Source organism: Carex rostrata, chromosome 7 (assembly GCF_964058835.1).
Source record: "Carex rostrata chromosome 7, lpCarRost1.2, whole genome shotgun sequence".
In the NCBI taxonomy this organism is placed as follows: Eukaryota; Viridiplantae; Streptophyta; class Magnoliopsida; order Poales; family Cyperaceae; genus Carex; species Carex rostrata.
The window spans coordinates 7,485,892-7,501,725 of NC_135924.1; the positions used below are offsets into that span (position 1 = coordinate 7,485,892).

General features: G+C 33.5%; 2 protein-coding genes across 9 annotated transcripts; both read left to right on the plus strand.

The window, feature by feature from the left end:
• Positions 1-213: 213 nt before the first annotated feature.
• Positions 214-6,565, plus strand: LOC144557265 (uncharacterized). Of its 5 annotated transcripts, none has more exons than XM_078305817.1 (9): positions 214-560; positions 681-1,008; positions 1,128-1,227; positions 1,607-1,681; positions 4,534-4,657; positions 5,415-5,482; positions 5,748-5,806; positions 6,068-6,167; positions 6,275-6,565. In XM_078305817.1, exons 2-9 carry the CDS (start codon positions 719-721, stop codon positions 6,326-6,328), a joined length of 870 nt encoding a protein of 289 aa, XP_078161943.1. In that variant the 5' UTR covers positions 214-560; positions 681-718; the 3' UTR covers positions 6,329-6,565. The 5 variants fall into 5 exon arrangements, with proteins under 5 accessions (XP_078161943.1, XP_078161939.1, XP_078161941.1 ...); XM_078305813.1 differs by having other exon boundaries at positions 219-560; positions 4,519-4,657; positions 6,065-6,167; XM_078305815.1 differs by having other exon boundaries at positions 219-560; positions 4,519-4,657.
• Positions 6,566-8,742: 2,177 nt separating this feature from the next.
• On the plus strand, positions 8,743-11,914 carry LOC144556870 (uncharacterized). Of its 4 annotated transcripts, none has more exons than XM_078305354.1 (3): positions 8,743-9,237; positions 10,152-10,640; positions 11,236-11,914. In XM_078305354.1, exons 2-3 carry the CDS (start codon positions 10,206-10,208, stop codon positions 11,689-11,691), a joined length of 891 nt encoding a protein of 296 aa, XP_078161480.1. In that variant the 5' UTR covers positions 8,743-9,237; positions 10,152-10,205; the 3' UTR covers positions 11,692-11,914. The 4 variants fall into 4 exon arrangements, with proteins under 4 accessions (XP_078161480.1, XP_078161479.1, XP_078161481.1 ...); XM_078305353.1 differs by having other exon boundaries at positions 8,743-9,232; XM_078305355.1 differs by having other exon boundaries at positions 8,743-9,181; positions 10,149-10,640.
• The last annotated feature ends 3,920 nt before the right edge of the window (positions 11,915-15,834 follow it).

The window sequence follows — 15,834 nt, forward strand, 5'->3', positions numbered from 1 at the left end:
TTGTATTTTTTTTTTACAGTAGTATTAATTAATAAAAATTTCGACATTTTAAAACATCGACTCATAGCAATGCAACCTGCCACATGGACAAACCTACCTCACGTAAAGATCTAAGAATTAGGTGGTGGATATTTCCAGAAATCAAGAAAATCATGGGGGTCCTTTTGTCATTGAAACTGAAACACATATAAAAGACCGTATAACAAAATAATTTAATAAAGTAACAAAATGAATAACAATGTGACTAGTTTTGGAATCATTTGAGAGAGAGAGAGAGAGAGGAATGTGCATTTGTGGGGGTGGGTATATATTCACAGGTAAAGTGACGGCTTCTCTTTTGCTTGCTAACCTTCCATTGGCGCCAGGGAAAGCAAAGCAAGGGCGGCACCACAACACCATATAAATATCAAAAGCAAAAGAAAACCCAAATTCAATAAAATGAAAAGAGAAAAGCAACAACAAATTGAACCAAGCGAATATTAAGTGCGGTGTGAGACGGATTATTGAACCCAAGAAAAATCCAGGATTCGATTCTCTTCTCTGCTGTTAGTTATCTCCAGGTCCCTCTCTTTCTCTCTCTGTTCTTATACTTCTTTTTTTTTTTTTTTTCTTTCTTCAAGTTAATCAAATTTTGTTTCAAAAATAAAAACACTGATCTTTTCTTAATTTATGTATTTTAGAGGAAGTTTCTCTGTCGGATGCACCATTAAAAGGTTAGATGGAAGCCGACCCGAACATGAATTTCGGGTCTTTTTCCCATTATAACAATCACCAATTACCTTCTTTTTCTTGGCAATACAATGATTCAAGCGGGTTTGATGGAATCGGGAATCCTGTGTCCATGTCTGGTAATGCTGATGCCGCGCCTGGGATTTCTTTCGTGATGCCACCTGGCAGCTCTCCTGCAAACATGGCTCTTTCTCCTGCACGTCGTCTTGTTCATGGCCCCGCCTGGTCGATCAAGTGGACCCCGCATGAGCAGGCTATCTTGAATCAAGGCCTTGAAGAGTATGTCGATTTATATATTTTTCATCCTGCATTCTCCGTTGTCATTTAAAAATGGAACTGGCCGTTTTTTTCATGCCATTCATCGTTCTGTTTTTTGTATTTTTTTGCGTATTTTTCAGATTTGCGAATGATCCTGTTATTACAAAGTATGCGAAGATAGCGACAAGACTAGTCAACAAGACTGTCAGGGATGTTGCAATGAGGTGTCAGTGGATGAAGGTTTGTATGTAGAATAAATAAGTTATTTTTTTTTGTGTATTTTGATAATTTCTACAATTAATATTTATTTAAAAGGAACTTAATGTTTCAGTAACGAAACAGGGATAGTAGTCTTTTCATAAAAAAAAATTTACTTAAAAGAAAGATCCTTTTGAGTTATAGTCAGTACATAACATGTGGGCATGCACATCAAAAAGCTGTTAACCATTCTTTATTTTTTTTTAAGGAAGACAACTTATCTTTATGATATATCATTTGAAATTATGTTTCTTTGATCATTTAAAAAAAAAAAATCCTGCTTACATCTTGCACCATTTTGTTAAATGGAACTTCTGTTATGTCTAACTATTACTAATTCTACTAAAATTTCTCTCTTTAGAAGAAGGAACAGGAGAAAAGGCAAATGATTGAACAGATGCATTTGAGAAGAAGCATGCATATGAGAGATAGAAAGGTTTGAGAAAATTTTATGAGAATTTTTAATCTGATCACCAAATATTATTAAACACAATTGATAATTACAATCCAGCTGATAGTAATAATTTATATCTGATTGTTTGCTTGTCCTGCCAAGTTAATTTGTCTTTGTTTAATTTGACTATGTATTCTTATTAGAGCATGGATTTATTACCATTAACTATTAAGTATTTGAAAAAAATTGAATGCAACAAACAACAGTTCTTATATATCTCAATTCTTATATTATTCACATAGTTGTCCTGATCCACCGACAGCTGAGATTGAAAGATGAATTTTCGAATTGAATATCAACCCTCCAATCACATAATCTGTCTTCTTTTGATTAAATACATCTATTTTATGTGTGAAAGTTTAAATCTAGTTAAAAACATGCTCGCCACACAGACTGCTACATGGTTTATCACATTAAAATTGAATAAATCCTTAGCAATTCATTTCCTTATTTCTCCTTACAATTAAATTATTTCTATTCTTGCAATTAAATTATTTTCTTATTTCTCCATTTCATCCGTTTCATTTCCCTGCCATCTATAAAAACTAATTAATTTGCATATGCCACATTTTTTGTTAACTCTCAATGAAGATTTTTACAATAATCAATTGTCATTAATATGTGTAGACTAACTTATATAGAAAGTTTTTTAAATACCGAAAAATTAGCTTACATAATGAACAAAGATAGAAAAATACAATCCAATGTCTTTTATGAAATAATTAATAATACCATAATTTATATAGAGAATAATCATTATAATGAATATAAATGAATAAAAAAAATTAATAATAAGAATATCAGAAGGTATTCTTTATGGCCCTGCTCGGTAGAAGAGTGAAGGTTACTGTTCATGTGGGGAAAAAAATTCACTCAGATTGAAATTTTTTTTTTGCCACGTGAACAGTAAAAATAAGTTCAAACTTTTGATTCCTATTCCCATTCCTATTCCTCTTAGGCCCGACAAACAGGGCCATATGAAGTTATCTAGGGGAGAGTTTCAATATAACAAATTTAATGTGCAATTTGGGTTATAAATTTTCAAATATAAACAAAAAATAATTTTTGCTACAAAATGTCGTAGCATTATAGAGAATTTTTTATTTTTAGAAATTATTATTAAATAATATAATAATATAGATTTAGCACGTGAACTTTTTTATGGCTTAGAAGGCACTGAGTAGGTAACTCGGATTTCAATTTTGGAATTGAGTTTGTAGTCTGGGTCCAAAGTTTAAGTCCGAACCACTAATTTGACTTCAAAGTTTTAATCTGAACTACTAACTTGATTCGAAAATTTTAATTGAAACCACTAACTCAGAGCCTTCTAGACCATTGAAAATCCAACGTATTCAATCTATTTTCCTAAATTATTTAGTAATAATTTTTAAAATTGAAAAATTCTCTGACAAAATTTTTGTGCTATAAAATGTTCAAAGTTTACCTTTTCATTTATATTTGAAAATTTATAACTCAAATTGCACATAAAATTTATTGTATTGGAACTCTTTTCAATATAACTTACCTTTTTTGCATAAAAAAATTGTGGTAATTTGTTATAAATTTATTTTACTTGTGGTATCATAATATAAGAATGGAGATTTCATAAAAACAAACTGGATTTTTTTTTTTCTATTTTTGTTGTCCATATGAGTCAATTTTTCTATGCTTAGAAATATTAATGACGGATCAAGTATTTAATTATTGTGAAAATCATTATTGAGAGGTCCAAAATGTAGCAGACCAGGATTGATTAGTTTTCATAGATGGTAGGAAAGTTCTGCACACCGGTGAGCAGAGGATTTGATTCCTTCATTTCTCCTCTTCTCCTATAGTTTCGACAATGAAAATGAAAACAATCATATCTTTTCGTATTTTGTTTAAGGTTATTGTATTTTTGTGAATAAATGAATAACATATTTTGTGCTGACAAAAGCAAAAAATCTTTCTGATTTGAAGAGAAAATGAAGAACATCTAGAACTTTCGTGTAGAGAAATTTCTAATATTAAAATAATTTTCATCAAGAATATATATGTAAAGAAAATCCTTATTTGAATCATTTAATTATATCTTTTTCAAATGTGTTTCTTAACATATCATCTCCTCTAAACTGTTTAATGAACTGTCTCAGTTGTGGAGAAAATTAGATATTAAATAACAATGTTATTTCAAAAAAAAATTCATGTTATATTTGATCCTTTTTTTTCATTTGTTATTGTTTCTTTTATTGTTATTTATTATTTGGATTTCCATTTTTTTTCAATTTGTCTATTATTTTCATTTAAATATTTTTTTAATTTTGTGTGAATGTCAAATAAAAAAATCTCTTTATATTATATTCAATCTTATAATATGTAACCGTTGCAACACACGGGCACAATACTAGTGACAAAATAATATATAGTAACTCCAATCGACCAACCTTGTAGCACATCTGCCAATGACTTAATTATTTTCCGTTTTTTTATTCTTTGAATTGCCTGGTGGTGTTTTAATTAACTAATTTCATTAATTATTATAAATTGTATGGAAAATGCTATTATATATAATACTTATTATTGTACTTTTAGATTCTCATGTCGACCGGTTTGAATATAGAACCCTACCTAAAATATGCAATATAAATATGATGCGCACAACAATACTCGGAGTCAATTGGATTCAAACTTAAGATATCCTGTTTTCATGAATACAATGTTTTTCTGAGCAAGCTCATGATGCATATTACCAGCAAATTAATCTTAAAATGTTTTAAATATGTAGAAAAACTGAGGAATATTGTTATATTACTGTTAACAGTATAATTGCTATTCTAAAGCTTAGTGTCTCTCAGGAAAGACTTGCTAGTTCATCTCTAGAGGCTTATAACCATCAGCACATTCAAACTGCAAGTTCAAGTGCTCTACCAGTGATGGATAGCTCGCACACAAACCAAAACGATCCGATTTCCTCGGAAGGTTTTACCTGTTCTTTTTATTTATTTATATCTTTATCTCTATTCTTTTGTAATTGTATGAAAGCTTATAACAAAATTCATCAGTTAAATATACAGTTCATCTGGTGGAAACCATTTTTTGCTTTGTTAACTAAGATTTAGAATCATTTTTTGTCTGATTACTGTATTTCAGTATAAGGACTAAATCCTGTCCAATAACACTAATATGTAATATGTAATGCACATTTGTTGGTGGAATATTCTTCTATCAAATTTTCATTTCTCCCATAACATTACTAATTGAAAATCTATTTTATGGCTTAAAATATAGTAGGAACCAAGGAATACTTAATTTAAACATCTTTTATTGTAATTTGGAAAGCTATAGTGACAGATATATATAGAACCCGAATTGCAAAATTTCAGACAGTAGAAAATTCCCAGATTTTTTTTTTGGTGTGAATCTCTTATCGATTAGCAGACAATGTCTTAAAATCTATTTCTTTCTTATTAGCACACAAGGTGGCTCATAAACGATTGTAGACAATGTATGTAAACAAAAAACATGAGATTTACAAAAAAGTTAGGCGATTTAGTAGCTTCTCAAAACTTATATATTGGGTTTCTTTTAGACAGTTCATCATTTCCCTGTTACCATACACAAAAAGAGTAGAAATTTAAGGGATTTCAAGTAGAAAAGGATCCTTGAGGGACCAGTTCTTTGATTTGATTACATTGTAATTTAATATAATTTTTTTATGTGCTTCAACTTGCATAAGTTTTGCGCCTCCTAGAAGAAAATGACAGAGCATTGGATATGATAGCTAGAAATATTGAAGAAGGCCAGGTAATCTGTTCGACTTTTTCAACAGCTTAGTAACAAGTCCATATATAATAATGTGCATTTTGTTTGCACTAATTTCTCACTCAAAAGTTAAATTTACTGGAAAACAATTATTGGCAGAGATGATATTAACTGAAAAAAGAACGAACTGTTTTATCCTTTTAATATCAAGTAATCAATAATCTATTATTTGTCTCTGATATATAAATTATTTCAAGTAAATGATAACGATACTTCTTAAACTCCAAATTCTTGAATTCATCTCCAGATACAGAATGGCGCCCTCTTCAATTATGTCGGAAGCAATATTGAAAACCTTTTACTTGGGTAATATTTTCATTCTCAAATCAAATCATGTTATCCATTAGATATAATTGAAGAATTAACTAAAACACTTGTCTATACTACCAGAATCAGATTCAGTACCGTTTTTTTTTTCTCTTTTTCTTTTTTTTGTGAAGCATGTACTGTACTGGTACTGATATCCATGACATATATGCTGAGTGTCAACTTTCTTCAATTTTAGTTAAAGAAAAAAAAGAAAGAAATTCTCTCATTATTAAATCTTGGAATTGCTCTTTCAAGCAGGATAAATGGACCTAATTCTAGTTTAAGAAGGATGCCTCCTATACCTGCATCAATAAATGGAGACCTTTTTAGAGCCATGTGGCCTAGTTTCTCCTCTATGGTATAGTATTCAATTTATCTTCTCACATTATCATCCAAGAACATGCACTGGTACATCTTAGCTGTTGAAGTACTATTCTTAATAATTTGAAATGTTTAATTTTGAAGGCAAGTACATCGAGCAATTTTAACTTATCGGAGGTACCAAGGAGGCATAGCTGATAGGTGGTAACAGCGGTTGGATCTCTGAAATTACTTTATTTACTTGTACAGCATATATTAAATATATGAGTCTTGTAATTTTGAAATCTCCATGGACTTGTCTTTCACTTGTGCGATGACATTTCTACGGAGAAGAGTTTTGATAAAATGCTAATCCTGAAACCCAGAGGCTAGAACATAAAATGAGTTGCATGTAGTAAAACACCTGCATTCTATGATTCTTTTTGATCGGTGCCATCTTTGAAATTTCGGCTTTTGCTCTGTCAAACTTCTAATTACCTCCTTAATTTTAAGTACTAGAATGACAAAGATTGTGAATGCAGAACTTTATGCCTCCTCCAATTTGTATTTTAATATAAAAATTGAGGACAAACAAGATTAATACAAAGTCAGCTTGATAAAAAATAATTGATCATTTCGTGACAATAGGTATAACTTTTTATATATAAATTTAACTTTGTGTGTGTCCAAATACATGCTAACAAGTTTATGAGATCATCACCGATTGAATACTCAGTTTTTCCTGCACTATTATCTTTTTCATTTCTAATATACCCCCCCCCCCCCCCCCCCCCCACACCGTAAGAAAAAAGAAGAAGAAGATAAGTAATAATAAATCACGAGCGATGATGCAGTTCTTTGTGAGCATTTGGGTTTCGGGCAAGGGATGACTTAAGAATAGGCGTCACTAGTTTCTGTGATGACTTCATTTCATTTCATCATATGAATCCTGCACAGGCGCTATTGTTTGCCTCTTAACTGCATTTACTAGCAGAAGTTCCAAATTAATCAATATCATTTTCTTCTCTGATCTATTCATTTGAGGCAGCATATATACCTAATTCAGGCTACACAAAGTATGACTTGACACATGTGGATAGCGTATTTCTCTGAGCAAACGGCATATGCTCAGAATATGTGGATCAGAGTTTAAGCAAGCTTGAGACTAATTATTGCATTTATTTTTCAGTTTTTGACTAAATGTCATATATGGCCCTTGGGTTGCAAGCAATTCACAATCAATGAAATATTCATTAAATTTACATTTAAAGTGGTATTCTGGAGGAACTTTATGATCCGAAAGAAGCACCTAGGCTTTAACAATTTCAAACGTCTTAACAGTTAAATAAGATCCATTAGATGAAGAAACGTACGTAGTACATACAATCAACTCTGATTACCAGAAAATTGGTACATTACATAGTTGTAGGAACAAAACTGGAACTATGCAGACTTCAGTAACATATACCTATACCTCTTGTATTAATTAGATAAGCAGTCAGGATCAGTTGCATGCAAAATCACTTTGTTGAAGTCCAAATTAATACATGTAAGTGACCTTGATGCGCAAATCATCTCTTCATCATCAGTGATCAAATATGCTCGGTTATTGATGCATCTGTTCACTTGCAGCTCCTCCATTTCATTCAGCTAGAACCTATTTTTAATTTGTTGTATTTATTATAAGCTTGTTCGTTGATCATAGAGGAGTGTTATTAGCAAATGCAATTTCTTGCATAAAGCAAGAGAGAAAACATTGTTGTTTTTTGTTGTTAATAACTGTTTGTTTTCAGAAGCAATAACAAACATTTAATAAGATTTCTTTTGCAGATTATATATAAGATCTCCCGGTCCCTATCAAATAATACTCTGCGGAGGAATTTCCTACTATGAAAACAAACACATATTTTTCATTTTAAAAAAAATGAGCGAGGCTATTGTACTATGCATAGCACACGCTGGGTCCGTACTATGGCTTAATATCTCTGTTTTCAAATTTCAAACAGTAAATCTGAATGTTCAATATGAGCTCTATATTAAAATTTACCCGGAGACCAAATATTACATTTTGAAGCATTTTTTTACTAATTTTTTTAAGATAGGTGGAAAATCACATGATCTAAATATTCGACTGTTTAATCACCAACTTCATTTACAAAATGAAGATCACGTTAAACAATCGACTGTTTGAAGTTGAAAATAGAGATGTATAATCATATACGAACTGATCTGAGCTGTACCATGGCCTCACTAAACAAAATAATAGCTGCTGCAACAAAAAATCCAATTATACGGCCCGGCCCAAGAATGTTTTGCCTTGCTGACTATTGGGCCCCCCTTTCTCTCGTCGTCTTCCGATCATCAATCAACAAGGAAGAATCGACCTTACTGGGGCTTCTCTTCCGATTCTTGAGGGTCTGATCGGAATGAAAATTTAACAAAGTTCAATTGATTTCAAATTTTCAATAGAGTGGAGTTCAAAAGGATTGATTTATAATTGAAATTTAATGATTGGAATGACTAAATTAGAAAAAATAATTGACTTCAAGGCAAAGAAAAAATATCATAATTTTTATTAAAATTACAATACATGCCATTGAAAATTTTACCTCTCTTCCCATTCGCATCTATATTCGACCTCTCTCTTCCTCTCTCCTTCTTCCCTGCTTCCCAGTTCGCTCCATAACTCATCAATTTCCTCCCCTTAATCTCTCTCTCCTCCTCTCCTTCTTCGTCTCCACTGCTCCCCAGCCCCGACGCTCAGTCCAGAGCTTTCTTCCTCTCCCTCTCTACTACTCTTCTGTGTCAACTCCAAGAAGATGATAAAGGTAAAAAGGACTTTTCACACTGGCAAAACGAATTCTCGTCAAATATCATCGTTTTTCCCGTGATTTCTTCGCATGATTTGGGGCTCCTGAAATCCCGTCGAATCATTTCTATTCTCGTTTCTCTCCTCGTTCTGATCAGATTATTATGAATGAATTCCGATTCAGATTCTCGTTTGAGCGAGAAAGCGTTGCGACCAGTCGGTTTGAAAATCACTCAACGATCGGATCGTGTGCTGCCGCCTTTAGATTCATTTTCCAAACCATGGTTTGTTGTGGTAGAAAGATCTGATTTTAGGTAAGGTACTTCACAAACAATTTTGAAATGCCAAACAAAAATTTTGTTTGAGTTAAGCCTAATGAATGATTTCATTATATACCAAACTTGCTTGGTTGTGTGTTTGGGATGTATGGTTTGAATAAAAGCTTACTGATCATGTGTTAATTTGTATCTAGCTAAGGTTTTGCAAAAGCTGCTCCCTTTTCTATTCCTATTTGAAGAGAAAGACTCTCTAAGTTCTTTTCTGTTTTCAAAAGATTTGTATTAAGATTGATGAGGAATAAGCCAATGAATGTTCATTTATGCATTTAGATTATTTTTTTCTTGGATAAATTTGAAGGAGAGAGAGTGCATGAATAGGTTGATCTAATCTAGCAATATGATTGCTTATTTTATTTTTTCTAATTATATAAGTCAGTAGTGTCATATAGGAACAAGGTAAAAGGATAAGGAGAAAAAGGAATTAAAAATAGAAGAATGTGATTTGGAGGAAGAATTTTTTTCTTTGAATAAAGGATGGAGGTCAAGCCACCCAACTATTTAATACCATCGTTATTACAACAAAGTATTTCTTCCATCCGGATTTCGAACCTATGACCTCTCACACAGAGACCATGTGCCTTTGCCACTAGACCAAAGGCTAGTTCTTTGAAGGAAGAATTTACTATTGTTGTCCCAAATTTGAGGTTAAAATTGTTTTAGGTATGTTGGGGCTGTTATGAATTGAGAGAAAACAGTAATTTGTATATTTACTAATACCAATTTATTGTCAGAATCAATGTATCAGCTATTATCGTTCTTACTTTTTTTTTTTTTTTTTTTTGCAAATACTTACAAACTGGGTCTTTTGTTCAAGAAAGGTCACTTCATTTTATACATAACCTTGATTAAATTTCCTTTAAATCTTCCAAAGAAGTTTCATCTTGAAATTATGTAGGTCAAGAGATGATGAGTTAACTGTGCATCATTAAACCAGAAAAATCACGAAAGGATGGCTGAAACAAAAAGGCGTCTGCCTCTTTGGATGCTTAAACCAAAAACAGAAACTAAAGCACCTGGATCTAATGCAAATCTGAAATCTGAGGATCAAATCAAAGAAAAACATGTAAAAAGAAAAAATAAGAAAAGGGCATCCAAAGAGAAATCTGAGGACCAAAATGAAGAAGAACCTGTAAGAAGAAAACAAAGAAGAAAGATATCGACTCAAGATCTCAATGAATTTGATGAAGCAGAGGTGGCGCCGCAAAGGCGTCAGACAAGACAAAGGTATAGCAGAGCTATGAGCAAAGATGAAACTGAAATCGGAGAAGAAAACAAAGAAAGTGCAGAAGGTTTAAAAAGTAAAAGGGCTCAAAAGAAAAAAATAGTTACTTGTGATGATGAGACGGATTTGACCATTGATGATCTTGTCAGCATAGCTGGAGAGGTAATTTCATACATTTTCTGAAAAGAATCCGATGGTTGGACCAGTTAAAGAATCTCTCGAAAATGTTAGGTTTCTTTGCTGAGGGGTTTTTGTGAATATAAAATTGCACTTTGGTATGAATATATATTTTCACCAGTATTCATAATTTCATATTGTAGATTTGATTGCTTGAAGCAAGGTCACATACAATAACCGGGTTCATATTGCATTAGAGGATTACTTATATAGTTTTATTTTTCTATTGAGTTGTTGGGAATTAACGCCCAATAATAATATTTCCCTTGCAAATGGCACCAAGTACCAAAATTTCTCATTTTTGCAGATGTTTGCTAATAGCATGCAGGTAGGTTATTTTAATGTGAACATTATTTTGTCAGTAAATATTTACATTTCACAGCTTTACCAGACTGATTTTTTTCTTTAGAATAAATTGAAGTAAATCCCCACCAAGCTGATTTAAGTCTCCTGTTCCATGCACATGCTTTTTTTTCTTGTTATTTGCAAGTACATTATAATGCTAATGTGTGTAGTCTGCACAAAAAAATAATATTTGGAGAATCAAGTTTACAACGGTTTAGTTTTGTAATTGTTGCAGTATGTAAATGCTGATAAAGATAAGCTGAAGAAGAACACTGCCACTGCAATCACCAAGAATGACCCTTCAAAAGATGCTCCAAAATCTGTGCCAGGTCCCAGACTAACCAAAGGATTACTCAAATGCTCGACATCTAAACCTAGTACTGATTCAAGTGATTATGCACTAAGCGAGGAAAACAATTTGATAGAGGATACAAATATCCCATCAAATGCAGTAACAACTGATAATCCAGCGCAGGATATGTTGGATCTGTTTTTGGGTCCACTACTGAAAAAATTGGCACCGGTTAAAGAACCTTTAATTGAACCAGTTGAAGAAGTTTGCAATTTCTCCTTGGTTGAAACTAATGAGAAAGCGGTGTACAGAGAAGAGAAAAAACCGGTGGAGGAAAGGGAAACACTGGTGAAGAAAAAAAGTAGCTTGAAGGATAAGGTGGCGATGTTTCTAAGTTGAAGTGTATGTATGAGATAGAGAAAGTGATTTTACTTTTTCTTCATGAGCAATTGCATTTTGTCTACCATGTTTTGTGCAGAGACCACCAGCTCACATGACTCATATTTCTTGTAAGATGAAATCTTAATTACTATTGGAGTGTATAATATGATATAGAAATTAACTTTTGTTCGCAGTACCATTTTTTTAAGCAAAAATAGCTGGTGGTACCATCAATTCATCAGGCTTATTTGTCACTATTGCTGAATTTTTAGCAAAACATGTTTGTTTGCTTGTACCATAAGAATTGTATGATCAGCACTTGTATGAATCAACACGTGCCAGTCTGAACAGGATTGTCAACAAATAGAAAGGTTAGTATATTTTTTACTTTTTCTATTTGATTTGTCTTGTTTCTCTCTGTTAAGACTTCAATTTTAGAAATAATAGAATATAAGTTTAAACAAATTAAAGGAGGTTAAATAACTAATTTTCATTGAACTTCCTCTCCTACTTTCCCTTTACTCTATTCTCCATCCAGATAAAGGTGTTAAGGAAATTATTTTCTTTCTTTTTATTTTTGGTCTCTTCATCTTCATATTGTGCTTATTTTGAATTTCATGATTAGTTATGCACTGAGCCTTAATTATAAGCAGTGTTTTAAAATGCGGCCGCATGGGCCGCATATGCGTATGCGGTCGGTAGCCGTGCTCAGAATGTCCATTCGGTTTTTTCATGCGGTTTTGACCATGCGGCCGCATATGCGGTCCGAATATGCGGTCATGCAGAATAAAGAAGCGCATATGCGGATTAAAAATGCGGCCATGCGGACTGAAATATGCAGCCATGCAGTCCTTCCATGCGGTTTTGATAATTTGATTGTATTTTAATTAAAATTTATGTGAAAAAAGTAAAAAAAAAACTATTGTTGGTTATGTCATTATGTAAAAATAAATTCAAATATATGAATATGAATATATATATATATATATATATATATATATATATATATATATATATATATATATATATATAGAGTACAGCTAACGCGCTTCCTCTAGCATATGGGTCGAAATGCTTCCGGTGGAAAGTTAAAATTTCAAAATCCAAAAAGTCGATCTGAACCGTTCATCTTCTTCTCCATATTAATATCTGCTTGGAGACCAAATTTTACATTTTTCTGAAATTTTTTACTATTTATTAAGCCACTTTGAAAATTGCTGATCCAACGGTGGCTTACCAAACAGTAAAAATCAGAAGCTACCGTTGGATCAGCGATTTTCAAAATGGCTTAATAAATAGTAAAAAATTTCAGAAAAATGTAAAATTTGGTCTCCAAGCAGATATTAATATGGAGAAGAAGATGAACGGTTCAGATCGACTTTTTGGATTTTGAAATTTCAACTTTCCATCGGAAGCATTTCGGCCCATATGCTAGAGGAAGCGCGTTAGCCGTACTCTATATATATATATATATATATATATATAGAGTTTGTCTAAATTGCTGCTGACAGTATTTCAGTAGAGGTGTTGCCGGGGCTATATTTAGCCGTGTGATGTCCAAACAACAAATCCAAACCGTTAGATGTTTAATCTATATTATAATATACTTGGAGATCAAATTTTACATTTTTTGGAATTTTTTTACTATATATTAAGCTGGTTTGAAAACCGCTGATTTCAGTAAATTTCTGCAACATTGAAATTAGCGGTTTTCAAACCAGCTTAATATATAGTAAACAAATTCCAAAAAATGTAAAATTTGGTCTCCAAGTAGATTACTAGTAATCGTGTCCGTGCACAACAACGGGAGCAAATTATGTAGTAGAAATCATTAAGCTTCTTAATAAGGAGGAGAGATAATTTAAATCAAATTTGTAGAGAAAAATAATTAAATACTATATTTATCTACAAGATAACACATGTGAACTCTAGTGTAGTGGTAAGAATTTTGGCACCAACATCCCGCCTTCAGCAGAAAAAAAGAAAAAGGGTGCGCGATGCACAAGCTCGGTCCGCAGGTGCCGTGCGTGGTTCAGAGGCGCGTTCCACTGGAGCGGCGCGCGGTTTACGGGCACTGAGATCATATGCGGCGCAACCAGTGCATACTTAAGTCTTGAAACTCATAATTTGGAAAATTCATCTATGTGCGATCTGGAAATTTAATGGCTGAGCATCATTCCGAAAAAAAAACAGTAAATCAGCATCCTTGCAGGATCTAGACATTAAGCTCCTTAATAAGGAGGAGAGATAATATAGATTAAACATCTAACGGTTTGAATTTATTGTTTGGACATCACAAAATAAAAAAAACAGCGGCAGCACTCCCGGCAGAAATGCTGCCGGTAGCAAATTAGCCACAGCATATATATATGTATAGGGTCCGGCTAATTTGCTGCCGGCAGTATTTTAGCTGGAGGTGCTGCCACTGTTTTTTCTATTTTTTGATGTTCAAATGACAAATCTAAACCGTTAGATGTTTAATCTATATTATAATCTACTTGGAGACCAAATTTTACATTTTTTTGGAATTTTTTTACTATTTATTAAGCTGGTTTGAAAACCGCTGATTTTAGTAAATTTCTGCAGCATTGAAATCAGCGGTTTTCAAACCAGCTTAATAAATAGTAAAAAAATTCCAAAAAAAATGTAAAATTTGGTCTCCAAGTAGATTATAATATAGATTAAACATCTAACGGTTTAGATTTGTCATTTGAACATCAAAAAATAGAAAAAACAGTGGCAGCACCTCCAGCTAAAATACTGCCGGCAGCAAATTAGCCAAACCGTTCATCTTGTTCATGGAGGGGTTTGTGCATTGGACCATAAATCTAAAATTCAAAATTCAAATGGCCGATCCAAACCGTTCATCTTGTTCTCCATATTAATATGTGCTTGGGGTAAGGAAAATGCGTCTGCTTCGAAGGAGATCAAAGAGAGAAAAGAGGATTCATCTTAGAGAGGATCGAGATAAAAGGGGGCGGAGAAAGATGCGTGGAGGAGAAGAGAGAAAAACGCGTGGGGAAGAAAGAAAAAATAGACCATTTTCGTGTGGCTCAGCATGTGGCAAGTGTTTTTATAACTAATTTCAAACTTGTACACAAACGGATAGATAAAATACATGCATAATATCTGATATTCAATACAATGATTTAGAATGGTTGGATTTGCAGGATGAAAGGCTGAGATCGTCTCTGGACAGATACACCATCCAGTCCCCTTTATTTCAAGGTGCTATTATAGGAGTCCTGATTTAAATAAACTTTGGCAGTAACTTGAATCTTGATGTAATTCTAAACTAAACTGAACTAAATTAATCTAAATGTATGGAAATTGGTCAAGTTATTGATACAAAATCCTAGGTAAAAGTATACCTAATTTACACTCATCACCGGTCTGTACCCGTTACCCGAGGTACTCGTGTCTGGGTACAAGCGGGTAGACGGGTACGGGTTTGAGACGGACCGGACAACTCGTTTTGGAAAAAAACCCATCGAACCCGTACTCGCCGTACCCGTGCCCGAAACCTGCCTACCCATACCCGTTGTACCCGTGCCCGCACCCGTGTACCCGTACCCGAACCTGCACCCCTTTACCCATTTAACCTGTACCCGTTACCCGTTTAAAATTTGAAATTCAAATTTTTTCAAATTTCCCACCAAACCGAATTCAGATCCCCTCAGGTTAACTGACCGAGTACAATTGAAACAGATGATCAAGGATCATTCTTTTAACTTGGCACAAATCTCAAAGCACAAATGACACTAGCCCCTGCGCTATCCTGATTCCCGAATAGGGAAATAAATCTGCTACCATCCTAAGGGATTGTAGGGTCCCTCCAATTCCAAATCGAACCTTTTATTTCCTCCCGAATAGGCACCCTGAGAGTAAATCTGGGCCGTCCGTTTCTATGAAACAGAAAAAAAAATACCCGTACCCTACCCGAGGTACCCGTTACCCGTACTCGAGGTATCCGTACCCGTTACCCGAGACGGGCACGGGTATGAAACGGGTAGGGTACAGTTTTTTAAAAAATTACCCGTCGTACCCGTACCCGTCCTACCCGACCTACCCGTACCCACCCTACCCGTTACCCGTTCTGGGTTTACCCGAGGTACCCGTACCCTACCCGAGAGCACAACACTACTGGCAGAGCTAGCTCAG